Source organism: Babylonia areolata, chromosome 33 (genome assembly GCF_041734735.1).
Source record: "Babylonia areolata isolate BAREFJ2019XMU chromosome 33, ASM4173473v1, whole genome shotgun sequence".
Lineage (NCBI taxonomy): Eukaryota > Metazoa > Mollusca > Gastropoda > Neogastropoda > Buccinidae > Babylonia > Babylonia areolata.
Genome location: NC_134908.1, coordinates 22662182 through 22683272, shown reverse-complemented (window position 1 = coordinate 22683272; position 21091 = coordinate 22662182). Strand labels below are relative to the sequence as shown.

Below are 21091 nucleotides of genomic sequence, written 5' to 3'. Positions count from 1 at the left end.
CCATGGTTTAAACTCACACACGAAAATAATTACCTCCCGTCCGATTTGCATCAATATTCGTCTGCTTAAAAAGCACCATCGACTAAAGAATGGGTGTGGTTGTTCTTTTTGATTCACAGAATTTAGCCCTTAGCCTCCCTTTGTGAAATGCTGCCACACAAGAATTTTGAAAAACAAAACAAACAGCAACTTTGCTCCCGTCTATAAGTTTTTTTTCTTGCCCCCCAACCCCCACCCCCACTCTCTTCCTCCTCATCCATTCCAACTTAGGAAGTTAAGATTCTGTTTCCGGTTTCATCCAAGGAAAAACTTGCTCGTAGCATGTGCTTTTTTTCTTGATAAGAACTACGCACAGATCTCATACAAGTTTCTGTGGTGAAGCTTTGTGTCGATAAACATGGAAAATCAAAGGTAAGTATGTTCAGCTTAAAGAACGAAAACTTATGCCTGAGAATTGGTGAGGATAAAGTTGTCATTCGAGACTAACCCATGTGGCGTCTGCTCATCGCTTGACTGGAGAGTTGTGGTAGTTGTAATGAGTCTGTCAGCTCTGTTGGTGAACCGTTAGAGTTTAGGTTTGGTTCAACACAGTATGGGTCGTTTGATCTGTTCACCACAAAACAAGTGGGTTAATTTTCAAAATTAACGTGTTAGAAAAAAAGTAGCCTTTTCTTCTGGCTCACAGGCAATTCACGATAGACACTAAGCTTACCCCATCATACTTCTAGTCTACGTCTTCTTCTTCCACTTGACGGCCAGCATCAGTGTGTTGGTGAAAATTGTCGGTTTGTGGGAGGTTGCTGTTGGGATGTGCTATTAATTGATAGGGGAGATGGGGTGCAGTACACTGGTGTGTTCGCATCTCCAGCTGGGCCAATCTGGCTACGTACAAACAATGTGCATTTCCACTTGTACTGTCTATGGCACTCCTTTGTATTACATGTAACCCAGTTCAGTAGTTTCATTCATTACCCCGAAGGTACATGTAGAAATGAGGTGAAATAAGGTGAAATACAATCATAACCACAATGGACCAACAAAGAAGCACAGCCTGAAGAAGTTGAGTGGATGAAACAAAAAGCAAAAGGCATGACTACACCCAACAACAAACAAGTATTAACAACATAAAGCATATCTTGCTTAAAGTATTGTATAAAACATTATGATGAACAATCAGATGCAAAGGGCTGATATAAAGCATTTCTAATTTCATTTTAACATTTACAATGCAAGTAGGCCATATAGTACATTATGAAATTCATCACCAATGTTACATTTCTTACAAAGAAATTTCAGATCTATCATCTAGGTGTGGTGTGTGTGTGTGTGTGTGTGTGTGTGTGTGTGTGTGTGTTATTTGAAATGAGTTTGTATGGCTGTGTAGATGAAAGTGTAGAGAGCGCTGATACATATGTCTGAGCTGGATAGTATCAGCTCATACTTTGTGCCACACCTGCACGCATGCCTGTATGTATGGATGCACAGATGCACACACACACACACACACACACACACACACACACACACACATTGCAAACTCTGTGTGTGTGTATAATTAAGTAATGTAAATTACACATAATCTTTGAATATGTTTTATGCTTTTGTGTGTCAAATCATTTTTTCTTCTTCTTCCTCTTGTAAGTTATTGTGTGTGTGTGCTTGTGTTTAATGTTTATTGTATAGCGCTTTGACTGAGCTTTCTTCAAGGAAGGAAAGTACTCAACAAGTATACATTATTATTGTTATTATTATTATCATTATCATTATTAATATTATTGTTGTTATTATTATTATCATTATCATTATTAATATTATTGTTGTTATTATTATTATCATCATTATTGCTCTTATTAATATTCATCTTTAGACTTGGCGTCGAACTTGAAAGGAACAACTCTAACTTGAGTTAGGGGCTGTTGTTTTTCTTAGTGCTTGAAACTGTAGTCGGGATTATTTTGCAGGAGATTGTGATAAACCTACAAAAGACTGACTTGCTGAAAAATGAGTTGAGTCAAGTGAACAGCTGGCTTTTACATTGTTTCGTCATTTCAGATTTGATTGTGTCAAGTGACTTTTAGATTTGTCCCACATATTAGCTGTAACGTCCCCTTTCCCTAAGTTTTACCATTGGTGTAGGCAAGGGTTGGGTCCTATAGAAATTATTGATATATATATACACATATCAAACAAATGTAATCACAAATATATACTTGTAACGATTGTGTAATGAGATGTTTTGATTTGCAGTGAGCTGAAGAAACTGAGTGACGAGAATTTGGCCAAACAGCCAGAAGAGGTGTTTGATGTCATCTGCAAGATTGGCAGAGGGTAAGCTGTAGTGATAATTGGCTGTATGATAATTGGCAGAGGGTAAGCTGTAGTGATAATTGGCAGAGGGTGAGCTGTAGTGATAATTGGTTGGCAAAGGGTAAGCTGTAGTGATAATTGGTTGGCAGAGGGTAAGCTGTAGTGATAATTGGCAGAGGGTGAGCTGTAGTGATAATTGGTTGGCAAAGGGTAAGCTGTAGTGATAATTGGTTGGCAGAGGGTAAGCTGTAGTGATAATTGGTTGGCAGAGGGTAAGCTGTAGTGATAACTGGATGGCAGAGGGTAAGCTGTAGTGATAACAACCAACAATCATTTTTTTGGAAGCTGTATTGTATTATCGTATAATTCATCATTAGTATTCTTTCTTTCCTTGATATTATTTCAGTTTATTTATTTATCCATGGTTTATTCATTTACTAAGCTTATTCATCCATGATTTATTCATTTTCTCAGCTTATCTTGAATTACTCTGCTGGTCAGTCTTAGTAGATGTGATGTAGCGTGCATATAAAATGGATTTTTTTGTCCAAACGCAGTGATGCCTCCTGGGGTTACTGAACTCAATTGAATAATAATGATGATGATGTTACACACACCCCCTCCCCACTCCGACAGGTCGTACGGCAGCATGTTCAAAGTCGCTGCACAAGGTGTTTATTGAATGATAACAATGATAATGTCGCACCCCCTCACCCCCCCAACCCCCCACTCCGACAGGTCGTACGGCAGCATGTTCAAAGTCGCTGCACAAGGTGTTTATTGAATGATAACAATGATAATGTCGCACCCCCTCACCCCCCCAACCCCCCACTCCGACAGGTCGTACGGCAGCATGTTCGAGTCACTGCACAAGGAGTTTATTGAATGATAACGATGATAATGTCGCACCCCCTCACCCCCCCAGGCCCCCACTCCGACAGGTCGTACGGCAGCATGTTCGAGTCACTGCACAAGGAGTTTATTGAATGATAACGATGATAATGTCGCACCCCCTCTCCCCCCCAACCCCCCACTCCGACAGGTCGTACGGCAGCATGTTCGAGTCACTGCACGAGGAGTGAACTGGATAATAATGATGATAAAAATCAAGTGGCAACACACACACACACACACATATATACACACACACATGTAGACACACACACACACACACACACACACACACACACACACACACACACACACACACACACACACACCCCTCCCTCCCTCCAACAGATCGTACAGCAGCATGTTCAAGTCACTGCACAAGGATTGAACTGAATAATAACGATGATAATGTCACACACACACCCTCCCTGGCACCTCCCTATGGACAGGTCATACGGCAGCGTGTTTACCCCCCAAAAACGGAGTATGGCTGCCTATATGACGGGGTAAATCATGCACATAAAAGCCCACTTGTGCACATGTTAGTGAACAAAGAAGAAAAAGAAGAAGAATCATTATTATTCCCCCCAAACAGGTCATATGGCAGCGTGTTCAAGTCGCTGCACAAGGAGACGGGGCAGGTGCTTGCCATCAAACAGGTGCCCGTGGACACTGACCTCCAGGAGATCATCAAGGAGATCTCCATTATGCAGCAGTGCGACAGCAGCTTCATAGTCAAGTACTATGGCAGCTACTTCAAGAACACGGACCTCTGGGTGAGTGAGGGGGTTGGGGTGGGAGTGTAGGTTCATTAAGAGTCAGGTCAGGGGCTTAGCCCTTGCTACTGGTACCATGTAACCCAGTACTACCTGCCGCATGTGAAGTCTCCCAACGACAGTCCAGGCGGAGGAGGAAACCTTTCCCAACGGCTGTGAAGGCGGAAGAGGATGACCAAAGGGCAGGAGGAGCTCTTATCCTTGGCTGGAAGTCCCCCTAGGTGACGGAGCTCCGAAGAAAAAACTTGCACCTGCCGACGCCGTCCTACATGTGGCAGTATCTGCACCTGTGGGACTGTGAGCGTCGGTAGGCAAGAGAGTGGGGAAGGGACTGCACAACTCCTCTTCACGAAAAAAAAGTCAGCTCTGCTGGTCAAACAATAAAGGGTGGTAACTCTCTCCACACATAGGGGACACAACTTCAGGTCCATGCTGCTTGTGTTGTATTGGATTGTATTGTATTGTGTTGTATTGTATTTCTCTTTTTGTCACAACACATTTCTCTGTGAAATTCAGGTTGCTCTCCCTAGGGAGAGCACATCGCTACACTAGAGCGCCACCCTTTTTTTTTTTTCTTGAGTGCAGTTTTTATTTGTTTTATCTATCGAAGTGGATTTTTCTACAGAATTTTGCCAGGAACAACCCTTTTGTTTTCGTGGGTTCTTTTACGTGTGCTAAGTGCATGCTGCACATGGGACCTCGGTTTATCGTCTCATCCGAATGACTAGCATCAAGACCACCACTCAAGGTCTAGTGGAGGGGGAGAAAATATCAGCGGCTGAGCCGTGATTCGAACCAGCACTCTCAGATTCTCTCGCTAGGTGGATGCGTTACCTCTAGGCCATCACTCCGCATGCTACCTATTCAGCTAGCACACATGTAAGTTATGAAGGTACATTGGAACAAACCCAGATACTTCCGCAAACAAAAGAGACAGCTCCAGGCTTGTCCTTAGACACCAATCATCTGACATATGCACACAGCAGTAATGATAGAAGATATGTGCAAACACAAATGAACTTTTTTATTCAAGACGGGCAAGGCGTTTTAATGGTGGGTATGCTAAACAGAAGGTAGGGACAGTAGAGAACTGGCTTGGCTTGATGTGTATTGGTGCTGTGTGTGTGTGAACTGGGACTTGATGTGTATTGGTGCTGTGTGTGTGTGAACTGGGACTTGATGTGTATTGGTGCTGTGTGTGTGTGAACTGGATGGACTTGATGTGTATTGGTGCTGTGTGTGTGTGAACTGGATGGACTTGATGTGTATTGGTGCTGTGTGTGTGTGAACTGGATGGACTTGATGTGTATTGGTGCTGTGTGTGTGTGAACTGGCTGGGACTTGATGTGTATTGGTGCTGTGTGTGTGTGAACTGGATGGGACTTGATGTGTATTGGTGCTGTGTGTGTGTGAACTGGATGGACTTGATGTGTATTGGTGCTGTGTGTGTGTGAACTGGATGGACTTGATGTGTATTGGTGCTGTGTGTGTGTGAACTGGATGGACTTGATGTGTATTGGTGCTGTGTGTGTGTGAACTGGATGGACTTGATGTGTATTGGTGCTGTGTGTGTGTGAACTGGCTGGGACTTGATGTGTATTGGTGCTGTGTGTGTGTGAACTGGATGGGACTTGATGTGTATTGGTGCTGTGTGTGTGTGAACTGGATGGGACTTGATGTGTATTGGTGCTGTGTGTGTGTGAACTGGATGGGACTTGATGTGTATTGATGCTGTGTGTGTGTGAACTGGCTGGGACTTGATGTGTATTGGTGCTGTGTGTGTGTGAACTGGATGGGACTTGATGTGTATTGGTGCTGTATGTGTGAGAACTGGCTGGGACTTGATGTGTATTGGTGCTGTGTGTGTGTGGACTGGCTGGACTTGATGTGTATTGGTGCTGTGTGTGTGTGAACTGGCTGGGACTTGATGTGCATTGGTGCTGTGTGTGTGTGAACTGGCCGGGACATGATGTGTATTGGTGCTGTGTGTGTGTGAACTGGACGGGACATGATGTGTATTGGTGCTGTGTGTGTGTGAACTGGATGGACTTGATGTGTATTGGTGCTGTGTGTGTGTGAACTGGATGGGACTTGATGTGTATTGATGCTGTGTGTGTGTGAACTGGCTGGGACTTGATGTGTATTGGTGCTGTGTGTGTGTGAACTGGATGGGACTTGATGTGTATTGGTGCTGTGTGTGTGTGTGTCCCACAGATCGTCATGGAGTACTGTGGAGCTGGCTCTGTGTCCGACATCATGAGGCAGAGGAACAAGACGGTGAGTTGATCACGGAGCAAGCCCTGGACCTGGCCATAACAGCTTTGGTCTTTAGTTCAGACCAAAGTTCGGATCGGGTGGAGGTTGCGACGGGCGCAATAGCCGAGTGGTTAAATTGTTGGACTGTCAATCTCAGGGTCCCGGGTTCGAATCACGGTGACAGTGCCTGGTGGGTAAAGGGTGGAGATTTTTCCGATCTCCCAGGTCAGCATATGTGCAAACCTGCTAGTGCCTGAACCCCCTTCATGTGTATACGCAAGCAGAAAATCAAGTACGCACGTTAAAAATCCTGTAATCCATGTCAGCGTTCGGTGGGTTATGGAAACAAGAACATACCCAGCATGCACCCCCCCAAAAACGGAGTATGGCTGCCTACATGGCGGGGTAAAAACGGTCATACAAGTAAAAGCCCACTCGTGTGCATACGAGTGAACGCAGAAGAAGAAGAAGATCACGGAGCAAGGTGGCACGGTGGTTAACTCACTCCGGACGCCTGGTTCTCTCCCCTGGTTTTCCCTGCAGACAACCCATTTGTTAGGGTTAGGGGAAAAAATCACAAAAAATACAAAACATAAAGTAACTGAATGAAACTTACTGTACTTGACCCACTGACCCCTCTCCTCACGTCGTGTGAATGCCCACCCCCCTCCCTCTTCACTGCTCTCATAAGCTGAGTCACTATCAGTACCTACTTGATCATAGCTTTCTTCACTACAGATACTTTATTCAACGTCTTCATCATCCTCGTCGATGTCGAAACCTTCTGTTTGAAGCATTTCAGTCACTTCAGCAGTGGTAAAAGCCGCTGTTGTGATCTGATTTGCTCCAAAAAATTTTCACTTGTATCGCCTGCGATGCCATTTTCGATATGTATGCAGATTAGCTTGTCGTGTGGGGTCCTGAACTCGCTGGCTCGCTGTGGAGTGTGTTGTTACGAAATCTCATGAAGAAACTTTCCATTTGACCCTTGACACGTTCGCAATGCCCGATGTAGCTGCGATTTTTATGCTACCCCATGAGGAAATAATGGAAAAATTGTAATTGTCGTCCGGAACGCTACCTTACGTCAGGAATGCTATAGCGTTCCATGGTCCGGAGTGAGTTAAGACACTCATCAGCCAATACAGTGCCTGTGAGTGTGTGGGCTTGAATCCTGCTCTATCACAGCATCTTACACATACTTCACCGTGACCCACTAGTGCAGACTCCGGCAGGGGTCTGACATTCCTGTCCTGTGCAAACTACTATCCGCCTATGTGGAGAAAACAAAAGTAGCTACGGCCAGTAACGTCCCGGAAGTAGATGACAGACCCCTACTACAAGGTGGCACAGTGGTTAAGACACTCGTCAGCCAATACAGTGCCTGTGAGTGTGCGGGTTCGAATCCTGCTCTGTAACAGCATCCACACCACCAGAAGGACAGACCCCTTCTACCTGCTGACAAGGCGGGAATGGGTGTCAGTGGTCAGAATCAGGTCAGGCCACAACCGCCTGAACCACCACTTACACACTAAACCCTGCATTGGTCACTCAGCACAGTGCCCCTGTGGGACTGACAGCCAGACATCACATCACCTGCTGCAGTCCTGCCCCCTCCATGAGGTGCTGAGGAAGAGGTACTGGCCCCACCCAGCACAGTGCCCCTGTGGGACTGACAGCCAGACATCACATCACCTGCTGCAGTCCTGCCCCCTCCGTGAGGTGCTGAGGAAGAGGTACTGGCCTGACCCAACTCCAGTGACCCGGGAGTTCTACAGCTGTGTGGAGGACCTGCAGCGTACAGCTGTCTTCATCGCGGGGACTGGGGTGTCCATCTGATGAAGGAGAAGAAGAAGACTCCTTCTCTCACCCCTTCTCCCAAGTTTGGCTGGAAGATCAAACTGAGCGTCTTGTCTTATGGATGAGACAAAAAACTGAGGTCCCGTGTGCAGCACGTGCTTGGTGCACTGTAAAAGACCCCACGGCAACAAGAGTGTTGTCCTCTGGCAAAATTCTGTGGGAAAAATAATCCACCCACATAGGTACACAGCTGTTCATGCAAGCGCTCTTCTTCTTCTTCTGCGTTCGTGGGCTGCAACTCCCACGTTCACTTGCATGTACATGAGTGGGTTTTTACGTGTATGACCGTTTTTACCCCACCATATAGGCAGCCATACTCCGCTTTTGGGGGTGTGCATGCTGGGTATGTTCTTGTTTCCATAACCCACCGAACGCTGACATGCGTATTTGATCTTCTGCTTGCATATACACATGAAGAGGGTTCAGGCACTAGCAGGTCTGCACATATGTTGACCTGGGAGATCGTAAAAATCTCCACCCTTTACCCACCAGGCGCCGTCACCATGATTCGAACCCGGGACCCTCAGATTGACAGTCCAACGCTTTAACCACTCGGCTATTGCGCCCGTCCATGCAAGTGCTCAAATCCTAACAAATCACTTTGGGTTATTATGCTGTCAGGCATCTGCCTAGCAGATGGGGTGTAGCGTGTATGGATTTGTCTGAATGCAGTGACGCCTCCTTGAGAAAATGAAACTCGTCTAGTGTCCGGGTGAGGCCCGACTGAGCTTTCATCACAGATTGACGTTTAACCCTTTCACCGCCAAGCTTGCATTTATGCACAGGCAGGGTAGAGAACCGAGACCGTTCATTGGTCTGTTCTCCATGAGCCTACTGCTCTTAATGTTCGGTGGTAGGACAGGCCATATTTTCTATACATCGCACGGGGAATCCCCAGCTATTCTTGGCTACTGTCTTTTCTGTGTTTATACCACAAGGGAATTTTGAACTCTAAATTGACCGGCGGTGAAAGGGTTAAGCTTACAGGAGGGCCAGCAGCATAGTGAGAGCTGTGTGATCCTTTGTATTTATAGGTATGTATGTATATAGATTTTTTCTGTTTTTATCGCAAAGCTGGCAGAGTGAGAAATCGCTGCAATCATTTACTATGGTCGGGTTGGTATGAGACGGACATGAAATATTTTTTTTATAAAAAGAGGGCGCTACTCAGGGATACACAGGGGAGGTAACCTACTTCCAGGAGGTTATCGGCCGTAGCTACTTTCGTTTTCTCCACATAGGCGGGTAGTTTGCACAGGACAGGAATGTCAGGCCCCTGCCGGAGTCTGCACTAGTGGGTCACGGTAAGTATGTTAGATAAACGTAATTTTAGGAAGAAAATTTCCTTTTTATCGCAAAGCTGACAGAGTGAGAAATCACTACAATCATTTACTATGGTCGGGTAGGTATGACATGGACATGAATTTTTTTTTTATATCATCTTATTCCCATTGGTTGTGTAGATCTATGTATAAATCTTTTTTTTACTTTTTTTCTTTTTTTTTCTACTTTTTTTGTGTGTACAGCTGACAGAACAAGACATGGACACATTCATGTAGTACAGGAGGGGAAGGTATGAGACGGATATGTGATTTTATTTCTCAGCTTCTTTCCTTTGTGGTAGATAGATATATGTATGGATTTCTTTTTTTTTGTGTTCTCTATTGTTATTTTGTGTGTGTGCACATGTGTGTGTGTGTGCGTGTGTGTGTGTGTGAACAGCTGACGGAGAGAGAAATCGCCACGATCCTGTACTACACGCTGAAGGGGCTGGAATACCTCCACTCTCGCCGAAAGATTCACCGTGACATCAAGGCCGGCAACATTCTGCTCAACAACGAGGGTCACGCCAAGCTGGCCGACTTTGGTGTCGCTGGGCAGCTTACTGTGAGTGTGTGGGGGTGTGGGTTTGTGTGTGTTGGGGAGGGGGGGGGGGGGCTGGGGGGGTGACGTGTGTGGAAGGCAAGTTGCAGGGTGGTGTGTGGTTTGTGTGTGTGGAAACATTTTGCTTTACAACGAGGGTCACACCATCTGGCTGCCTGTAGGGTCACTGGGCAGTTTACTGTGAGTGGGTGGGTGGGTGGAAGGTGTGGGGTGGTGTGTGGTGTGTTAAGGGAGTGTGTGTGTGGGAGAAGGTTGGTTGGTGTGTGTGTGTGAGTGGGTGGGTAGCTGAGTGAGTGTGTGTGTGTGTATGTGTGTGTGTGTTTTGGGGTAGATGGGATGGGTGGGTGTGAGTAGGTGGGTATATGTGTGTGTGTGTGTGTGTGTGTGTGGTGTGTGTGTGTGAAATGTGTGGAGTGTGTGGGTGGAAGCCAAGTGTAGGATGGTGTATACATGTGTGGCAGCATTCTGTTCAACAGTGATGGTCACGCCAAACTGGCGGACTTTGGGTTGGCTGCAGAGCTTAGTGTGAGTGTGGGGGGGATGGGGGGGGTGCGGCAGGGGAGGTGGGGTGTGGGATGGTGTGTGTGTGTGTGTGTTGTGTGTGTGTGTTGTGTGTGTGTTGTGTTGTGTGTGTGTGTGTGTGTGTTGTGTGTGTGTGTGTATGTGTGTGTGTGTGTGGCAACATTCCGCTCAGTGATGATAGTCACACCAAATTGCCTGACTTTGGAGTGGCAGGACAGATTACCATGAGTGTGTGTGGGTGTGGGAGGGGGGTTTGGAGCGGGGGAGGGGATGTGTGTGTGGGGGGCAAGGTGTAGGGGTTGTGTGTGGAAGCATTTTGCTCAACAACGAGGATCACACCAAACTGCTTGACTTCTGAGTGGCTGGACAGCTTAGTGTGAGTGTGTGTGAGTGGGAGGGTGTGGATTGATGTGTGTGAATAGGTGGGTCACTGTGTGTGCATGTGGGGTGGTGTGTGAGTGGAGGGGCGGGGGGGGACATACATGTGTGTATGGCAGGGGGGGGTGATGTGTGTGTGTTGAAACATTCTGCTTAGCAACAACCTGACTAAGCACATTGGGTTGCGCTGCTGGTCAGGCATCTGCTTGGCTAGATGTGGTGTGGCGTATATGGATTTGTCTGAATGCAGTGACGCCTCCTTGAGCTACTGATACTGATACTGGTACTGACTTTGGGGTGGCTGGAGACCTTACTGTGAGTGTGTGCGTGTGGGTGTGGGCGTGCATGGGGGTGGGGATTTGTGGGGAGTTGGGTGTGTAGGTGTTGCAGTCTGTTGTGACATGAATACAAAACAACACAGCACAGCACAATACAAAAAAAAACTACAAGTACAATCCATCACAGCGCATTACAATGCAACCTGAATACAACATGATATCATACAACAAAACACTACTCAACACCAGAATGTGTTTGTCTCCAGAACACATTGGCAAAAAAACAACACAACAACAAGAACACATTACAAACTCCATACAAGAGGACACGAAAGTTGCAACACAACGCAACAACTGCACAACTCCTTGCAACTCAACACAAAACAAAACAATGCAAAGTCACAACACTAGACAACAAAACAACAGCTATACAACACAACTCCTCACAACACAAAATCACAGCACAAAAAAAAAGTGCCTGTCTCCAAAACATGATGGCAAAAGGAATAGAAACACAACAACAACAACACAACGCAAAGTGGCCACACCAGACGTGTCGCATGTCACCAGGACACGATGGCGAAGCGTAACACGGTGATTGGCACCCCGTACTGGATGGCGCCGGAAGTGATTCAGGAGATCGGCTACGACTGCGTGGCTGACATCTGGAGTCTGGGTCAGTTTCCACTTTCACTTTCATTTTATTTCACTTTCACTTTCACTTTCATTTTGTTTCACTTTCACTTTGTTTCACTTTCACTTTCACTTTATTTCACTTTCACTTTTCTGGTTGGGTTGAGGTTGAGTGAATGATGATATAGATACTTACATAGCACCTACCATCATTAATTTTTTTTTTTTTTTTTCCAGGAATCACGGCTTTGGAAATGGCGGAAGGAAAACCCCCGTACGGTGACATTCATCCAATGAGGGTGTGTGTGTGTGTTGGTTGTTATCGTTATGTGTTTTGGTTTACATTCGTTTTTGTTGTCGTCTGTACTGGTTACATGTTTTGGTTCAGTGTCAGGGTTTTTTGTTTTTGTTTTTGTTTTGGTTACGAGTTTTGGTTTACTGTTGTTTTTGTCTCTGCTGGTTATGTTTTGGTTTACTGTTTTTGTTGTTGTTGTTGTCTCTGCTGATTATGTTTTGGTTTACTGTTTTTGTTGTTGTTGTTGTCTCTGCTGATTATGTTTTGGTTTACTGTTTTTGTTGTCTCTGCTGGTTACAAGTTTTGGTTTACTGTTGTTTTTGTTGTATCTGCAATGCAATACAATGCAATGCAATGCAATGCAATGCAATACAATACTGAAGAATACAATGCAATGCAACGCAGTGCAATGCAGTACAATACAATACAGTACAGTACAATGCAATACAATACAACGCAATGCAGTACAATGCTTTTTTTGTTTTTGTTTTTGACAGGTCTTATTCAGTAAATGAGGCCAGTTTTACTTCAGCCAAGCTCTTGAGTCCAGATGTGTGTCACAGTGTGTGTGCTATGAATGGGCTTAAATTGGAAGGACACTAACAAACACCGTCAGAGTGACTCACCAGCAGTGCAGGGTCTCCTCCAGTGTGTGGCTGCTTGGCGATCTAACATTCGATAGCTCCAGACTGCCAACGCTTGTTCTGCGATAGATGACCCCAGGGGTGGCTGTGTATGGGGAATTAGGATTGAACAGTGTGGGAGTAACGCCACTGAAATGGTGCAGTTGATGGGGTAGCAAAAAAACAACAGCCCCCCCCGCCCCCCCCCAAAAAAAAACAACAACAACAAGATATGTTTGCATGCATGTTGGCGGATTCACAGGGGACTGTTGGAGGGACATTGAGGCGGTGTCTACTCCGGGGGAGACACTCTTTCAGTCTGGCTCTGCGACTAAGCCATTATTGTTGTCAGTAGGGGGCTTAGTAGGTGGTGTCCTAAGTACATTAACTCGGAACAGGCACCACTGAACACCACCAAAGTGACTCAGCAGCAGTGCAGGGTCTCCTCTGGTGTGTGGCCTCCTGGCGACCTAACATCGATGGTTCCCTGTGAACTGTTGGTGCTGGGACTGTGACGGATGAACCCAGGTGTGGCCGTGTATTTAGGAAGGGGCGGGGGGGATTCGGAATGAGTGGTGTGGGAGTAATGCTCCTGAAACGGTGCAGATGATGATGTAGCAAACAAACAAAACAAAAAACAAAAACAAAGCTCAACACAAAAAAACAAGATATGTTTACCCGCAGTTTGTAACTTTGTCCCTTTCACTTTCAGGCCATCTTCATGATTCCTACAAAACCTCTGCCATCCTTTCGACAACCGGACAAATGGTCGTCGGAATTTAACTTTGTCCTTTTCACTTTCAGGCGATCTTCATGATTCCTACAAAACCTCCGCCATCCTTTCGACAACCTGACAAATGGTCGTCGGAATTTATTGATTTTGTGTCCAAGTGCCTCGTCAAAAATCCTGAAAATCGAGCGACTGCTGAGGATTTATTGGAGGTATGTTTGGGTGTGTGCGTGTGTGTGTGTGTGTGTGCGTGTGTGTGCGTGTGTGTGTTAGAGAGACAAATAGGCAGACAGACATAGGTAGCAGTTTTAAGGTAATTGTGTGTGTGTGTGTTTGCAAGAAGAGAGGTAGAGAGTGACAGAGAGACAGACAGACGGGGCATTTTGTTTTAATTATTGTGTGTGCGTAAATGTGTGTGTGTGTTGGAGACATAGACAGACAGACGTAGTGGTTTTAAGATAATTGTGTGTGAGTGTGTGTGAGAGACAGACAGACAGACTGAACATTTTCTAGATAATTGTGTGTGCGTATGCATGTGTGTTTGTTGGAGAGACAGACAGACAGACAGACAGTAATTTTAGAATAATTGTGTGTGTGTGTGTGAGTTACAGACAGACAGACAGACAGTAGTTTTAGAATAATTGTGTGTGTGAGTGTGAGTTAGAGACAGACAGACACAGGCAAGAGTTGTTGTTTTGTGTGCGTTTGTGTGTGTGCGTGCATACATGTGCATGCATGTATATGTGTGTGTGTGTGTGTGTGCAGCATGACTTCATCACCAGTGCGGACAAGGGGTGCGACCTGCTGAAGGAGATGATCCGTGAAGCCAAGGAGATCCACGAGATCCAAACCCAGGTCCTGTCGTCCTGTAACGACATGGTGAGTCTTCCCTTGGGTCACCCCCCTGATGGTGATGATAGGGTGTTAACAGTGAGGCCAGGTCCTGTCATCCTGTAACGACATGGTGAGTCTTCCCTTGGGTCACCCCCCCCTGATGGTGATGATAGGGTGTTAACAGTGAGGCCAGGTCCTGTCATCCTGTAACGACATGGTGAGTCTTCCCTTGGGTCACCCCCCCCTGATGGTGATGATAGGGTGTTAACAGTGAGGCCAGGTCCTGTCATCCTGTAACGACATGGTGAGTCTTCCCTTGGGTCACCCCCCTGATGGTGATGATAGGGTGTTAACAGTGAGGCCAGGTCCTGTCATCCTGTAACGACATGGTGAGTCTTCCCTTGGGTCACCCCCCCCCTGATGGTGATGATAGGGTGTTCACAAACAGTGAGGCCAGGTCCTGTCATCCTGTAACGACATGGTGAGTCTTCACTTGGGTCACCCCGCTGATGGTGATGATAGGGTGTTAACAAACAGTGAGGCCACGAGATTTCAGTTTCAGTTTCAGTAGCTCAAGGAGGCGTCACTGTGTTCAGATAAATCCATATACGCTACACCACATCTGCCAAGCAGATGCCTGACCAGCAGCGTAACCCAACGCGCTTTGTCAGGCCTTGAGAAAAAAAAAGGGTGAATAAATAATAGATAAATACATAAAAAAAATAACTACTACTACTACTAATAATATGTATAAGGCGCAAAAACTTGATGAAGTAAACTATAAGCGTACATAAATAAATAAATAGATAGTTAAATAAATAAATAATAATTTAAAAAAAAGTAGTAGTAATAAGAATAATAATAATAATAATAATAAAATAAAAAAAGAAAAAAAGACAACAATGATGGTAGCCAGAAGATGAAATGATTAACAAATAGTAAAGAGTGGTAACTCTCTCCATTCACAAGGTACACAACTTCAAGTCAGTGCTGCTTACGCTACCGATTCAGCTAGCACACAGGTAAATAAAAGGTGCATTGGAACAAACCCAGACACTTCCTCAGAGAGGAAACGCCGGGCCTGTCCTTATACCAATCATTTGACATGTGCACACAGCAGCAAAGACAGAAGAAATGTGCAAACACAAATTAGCTTTTATTCAAGACTGAATGAGTTACCACTCTTTATATTTGATAATCATTTCATCTCCTGGCCTCATTGTTTGTTAATTTCCAGTTGAAAAACCACCGAGGCAACTGCGCCTGGTGGGTAAAGGGTGGAGATTTTTACGATCTCCCAGGTCAACATATGTGCAGACCTGCTAGTGCCTGAACCCCCTTCGTGTGTATACGCAAGCAGAAGATCAAATACGCACGTTAAAGATCCTGTAATCCATGTCAGCGTTCGGTGGGTTATGGAAACAAGAACATACCCAGCTTGCGCACCCCCGAAAGCGGAGTATGGCTGCCTACATGGCGGGTTAAAAACGGTCATAATGTAAAAGCCCACTCGCGTATATACGAGTGAACGTGGGAGTTGCACCCCACAAATGCAGAAGAAGAAGAAGAAAACGTTCCTTTTTCACGCACGTTAACATGTACCCACAAGCACCCCACCAGACACACACGAACAACAATGGATTTGTCTGAACGCAGTTGTGTCTCCTTGAGAAACTGAAAGTAACAGTAAGAATGGATGTGTACATTGGGATGGATGTGTGTGAATAGAATAGAATAGAATACTTTTTATTGTCATAAAACCTTAAAGTTTATAAGACACAATGAAACATAAACATGAGCATATTAAGAAGAGAAACATTCATGAACAAATTTCGCCAGCCTTGGCTGTATTTCTGTTAGAAGGATCAATTCACTAGGCTTTGCATTTGGACGACATATATCGATTAGGAATCTGTGTCTGTAAGTATTGTACTTTACACAATTGTCTAAAAGGTGAATCTCATCTTCTAAACTGTTACAAGTATCACACAGTCTTTGTTCTTTCAGTGTATTTTTATATCTTCCCTGTTCGATTTGTAAGTCATGGGTGCTGATTCGTAACATGGTCAGTGCTTTCCTGTGTTGTGTATTTGCTGTATTCTTTAAATACGGTTCAATTTTATAATTTGTCACAGTGTTCTTGTAAAATTCTAATTTAGATGAACTGTCGTGTGTGTGTGTGTGTGTATGTGTGTGTGTGTGTATGTGTGTGTGTATGTGTGTGTGTGTGTGTGTGTATGTATGTGTATATGTATGTGTGTGTGTGTATGTGTGTGTGTGTGTGTGTGTGTATGTGTGTGTGTATGTGCGTGTGCATGTGTGTGTGTGTATGTGCGTGTGGTTTTGTGTGTGTGTATGTGTGTGTGTGTGTGTATGTGTGTGTGTGTGTATGTGTGTGTGTATGTGTGTGTGTGTGTATGTGTGTGTGTATGTGTGTGTGTGTATGTGTGTATGTGTGTGTGTGTATATATGTATGTGTATATGTATGTGTGTGTGTGTGTGTGTATGTGTGTGTGTGTGTGTATGTGTGTGTGTATGTGCGTGTGGTTTTGTGTGTGTATGTGTGTGTGTGTGTGTGTGTGTGTGTGTGTTTCAGCAGATGGAGGACGTGGTGAAGTCCGGCACGATGGTGAAGAAGGACGAAGCGGACGGAACGATGAAGTCACAGAATGATGGTCAGTCTTCCGTTGTACCAACAACTTTGTTTTGTCGTCATCATCGTCATTATCACCATCATCATCATCACCACTGTCATCATCGTCGTCGTCGTCTTTTTGATCTGCATCATCTTCATCATCATCGCCATCATCATCATCACCACCAATCTTCATCATCATCGCCATCATCATCATCACCACCAATCTTCATCATCATCGCCATCATCACTGCCATCAACATTATCATCATCATCATCATCATCATCATCATCACCACCAATCTTCATCATCATCGTCACCATCACCGCCATCATTATCATCATCATCATCGTCACCCCCACCATCATCATCGTTATTGTCGCCACCGCCATCTTCATCATCATCATCATGCACCCTAAAAATCCTGTTCTATTTGTGTTTGTATATATAATTTCAGATTTATGTTTGCACTTTTTCTGTTATGCAATGAATGTTTTACTTTTGTTTCATCATCATCATGGTCATCATCATCATCATCATCATCGTAACCCATCATCATTGCCATCGTTACCATCGTTATTATCATCATCATCATCATCATAACCCATCATCATTGCCATCATTACCATCATCATCATCATCACCATGTACCCTAAAACTCCTAGTATAATAATAATAATAATAATGGTATTTATATAGCACTGAATCTTGTGCATAGACAAATCTAAGCGCTTTCGCACCAGTCATTCACACATATGCATAACTCTAAAACTGGAGAAACTGAAGACAAGGAAGAGGCAGGCAAGGGAGGCTATTTTGGGAAGAGGTGGGTTTTAAGGCCAGACTTGAAAGAGCTGAGTGTGGAGACCTGACAAAGCGAAAGAGGAAGTTCATTCCAATCGCAAGGTCCAGAGACAGAAAGAACGGTGTCCAACAGCAGAGTGTTTGAATCTGGGTATGCGTAAATGGAGTGGATCCGAAGCTAATTGTAGTGAGCGAGATGGAGTGTAGAGGTGAAGGCAGCCACAGAGATAGGAAGGGGCTGATTTGTGAATACATTTGTAGCATAGAGTGTTATCTTGTAGTTTATTGGGTGTGAGACAGGGAGTGGTTGTGTATAGGATTTCTGATTCCTGTTTGCTCCTTGTTATTTCTGTTATACAAGCAACTTGGCTGCCAAGTTTCATTTCAGTTTTGTGTGTGTGTGTGTTTAGAATAGAACAGAATAGAATAGAATAGAACAGAATATGTCTTTATTACCAAGTGTACCGGGGTCACAAGGAATATTGGGGGGGATAGTACATAACAAGGTACGAACAATCACACACAAACACAGATACAGTAGAAATTAGGATACATACAAGTGCATATCAATATAAAAACTTGTGCATACTCACACTTGCACGCACTGCGCGCGCACGCACACACACACACACGTTTGAACAAAAGCTGCATATTACATGTGGATGGGGCTGATGACTAGATCTTTCGGTTGGTTGCACAGTTCTATTTATCACACTGGATTTGTTCGAGAGACAGGACGTTGACTGCTTTGGGGAAAAAGCTGTTGGCGAAGCGATTGGTTTTCGTCCTTATACTTCTGTACCGTCGAACAGAGGGGAGCATCTCGAAAATCCCAAAAGCTGGATGTGATTCGTCCTGGCTGATTGATTTTGCTTTTTTGTGTTGTTTTTTGTCCAGGGGGGAGAGACACAAGTGGGGGTACGTCCAGCACTGTGGGGTCAGAGCTAGGGTCAATGGTCATCACCCAGGGGTCAGACGACGAGGAGGAGGAGGAGGAGGACGATGACACCATGAAACGTAGGTTGTGTGTGTGTGTGCATGTGTGTGTGTGTGCACGTTTTACTGATGTGTGTGTGTGTGTATATCTATCTATATATATATATATATATTTATATGTGTGTTTGTTTGTGTGTCTATATATATATATGTATGTGTATATATATATATATATATATATATATATATATATATATATATATATATGTGTGTGTGTGTGTGTGTGTGTGGATGTTTTTTATCTGTACATATTGATTTGCAGTACTTTATCGACATGTGTTTGTGTGTGTGTGTGCGTGCGTATGAGGGTGCGTGGGGAATCGCAGTCAGTGTGTGTGTGTGTTTGTATGTTTATGTGTGTGCATACACGTGAACATGGGAGTTGCTGCCCATGAACAAAGAAATGGAACAACAAGAAAAATACATGAATTCTGTTTTGTTTGTTTTTGTTGTTGTTTTTAACGAACATTTAAAAAAATTTTTACATGACATAAGTACATACTTTGATTGTTTTTTGCTTTTTTGTGTGGGTTCTTTGTGTTGTTTGTTTGTAAATAAATATTTTCTTAGCATTTTACTTTTTTTTCTTTTTTTTTTTTTATCACAACAGATTTCTGTGTGTGAAATTCAGGCTGCTCTCCTCAGGGAGAGTGTGTCGCTACACTACAGCCCCACCCTTTTTTTCTTTTTTTTTTCCTGCATGCAGTTTTATTTGTTTTTCCTATCGAAGTGGATTTTTCTGCAGAATTTTGCCAGGAACCACACTTTTGTTGCCGTGGGTTCTTTTACATGCGCTAAGTGCATGCTGCACACGGGACCTCGGTTCATCGTCTCATCTGAATGACTATAAGTACATACTTCCATTGTTGTGGTTTTTTTGGTAATCAATTTTTTTTTTTTTAGCATTTTCCATTATATAAGTACATACTTTGATTGTTTTATTTGATTGTTTGTTTGTTGTTTGACCCCGTGACGGGCCCCGCAGGTCACAGCAGAGCCACAGGAGGTAAAGAACAGTACCGCCCAAAAAATGGTTTGTTTGTTTTTTGACCCCGTGACGGGCCCCGCAGGTCACAGCACGGCCACAGGAGGTAAAGAACAGTACCGCCTGAAAAATGGTTTGTTTGTTTTTTGACCCCGTGACGGGCCCCCACAGGTCACAGCACGGCCACAGGAGGTAAAGAACAGTACCGCCCAAAAAATGGTTTGTTTGTTTTTTGACCCCGTGACGGGCCCCGCAGGTCACAGCCCGGCCACAGGAGGTAAAGAACAGTACCACCCAAAAAATGGTTTGTTTGTTTTTTGACCCGTGACGGGCCCCGCAGGTCACAGCACAGCCACATGAGGTAAAGAACAGTACCGCCCAAAAAATGGTTTGTTTGTTTTTTGACCCCGTGACGGGCCCCGCAGGTCACAGCACAGCCACAGGAGGCAAGGAACAGTACCGCCCGTCCTACCTGGACCACCTGGATCGCATGGAGCAGGAGAGCAACGCTGCCAAACCCCCCGCCCCAACCCCTAACGCTGACAAAACCGGACCCGCAGCCGCCACCACCACCACCGCTGCCAGCAGCAACAGCGCAGGGTCACAGCCGGTGGCGCCCCCTGGCCCCTGTCTGGTGTCGATGGTGTCGCAGCCGGGGGTGATGGTGGCGCCAAGGAGGCTGCAGGAGGAGGCGTCGAAGCAGGTCACGCCCCCTCACCACTTCCAGCGAACCTTCATGGAGGGGGACTTTGACTTTGTGAGTGGTGGGGGGGAGGTGGGGTGGGTGTGGTGGCTGTGTCTGTGTTGCAGGGAGGGGTGTGGGGGGGGGGGGGGGTTGTTTGGGGGCGGGGAGTCTTGATTGAGTGTGTGTATGTGTGTGTGTATGTAGAGGGGACGGGGAGTCTTGATTGAGTGTGTGTATGTAGGGGGGGCGGAGGGGGGGGGGGGGGTGTTTGGGGGTGGGGAGTTTGTGTGTGTGTGTGTGTGTGTGTCTCTGAGTGTGTCTGCGTGTCTGTATGTGTGTGTGTCTGTGTGTGTGTGTGTGTGTCTGTGTGTGTGTGTATGAAAGAAGTGAGGTATGGATGAAAGGGTTGTAGGGGGTTGTGTCGGGGATTGGGATTTTTTGGTGTGTGAGGGAGACCTTGATTTTGTGTGTGTGTTTTGTCCGGGGGGCCAGGTGGGGTGTATTGTGCGTGTGTGTGTGTGTGTTGTTGGGGGCAGGTTGAATGTGGGCTTTTACATGTATGATCGTTTTTACCCCGCCATGTAGGCAGCCATACTCCGTTTTTGGGGGTGTGCATGCTGGGTATGTTCTTGTTTCCATAACCCACCGAACACTGATATGGATTACAGGATCTTTAATGTGCGTATTTGCTCTTCTGCTTGCATATACACACGAAGGG

The 21091-nt window shown here is 45.2% G+C and overlaps 1 protein-coding gene across 2 annotated transcripts in view; it reads left to right on the top strand.

Annotated features, from left to right (window-relative positions):
- The first annotated feature begins 290 nt into the window (after positions 1 to 290).
- LOC143277031 (serine/threonine-protein kinase 3-like) overlaps positions 291 to 21091 on the top strand; it is a 21332-nt gene continuing 531 nt past the window's right edge. Inside the window, exons 1-12 of one of the 2 annotated variants that reach the window (XM_076581755.1) lie at positions 291 to 411; positions 2248 to 2328; positions 3794 to 3974; positions 6189 to 6251; positions 9813 to 9977; positions 11723 to 11828; positions 12023 to 12084; positions 13508 to 13645; positions 14199 to 14312; positions 16867 to 16942; positions 18605 to 18724; positions 20114 to 20445. In XM_076581755.1, coding sequence (XP_076437870.1) covers positions 398 to 411; positions 2248 to 2328; positions 3794 to 3974; positions 6189 to 6251; positions 9813 to 9977; positions 11723 to 11828; positions 12023 to 12084; positions 13508 to 13645; positions 14199 to 14312; positions 16867 to 16942; positions 18605 to 18724; positions 20114 to 20445 — 1452 coding nt within the window. In that variant the 5' untranslated portion in view covers positions 291 to 397. Of the gene's footprint in view, positions 412 to 2247; positions 2329 to 3793; positions 3975 to 6188; positions 6252 to 9812; positions 9978 to 11722; positions 11829 to 12022; positions 12085 to 13507; positions 13646 to 14198; positions 14313 to 16863; positions 16943 to 18604; positions 18725 to 20113; positions 20446 to 21091 lie in introns of both variants that reach the window. The other variant, XM_076581754.1, reaches the window with a different exon arrangement.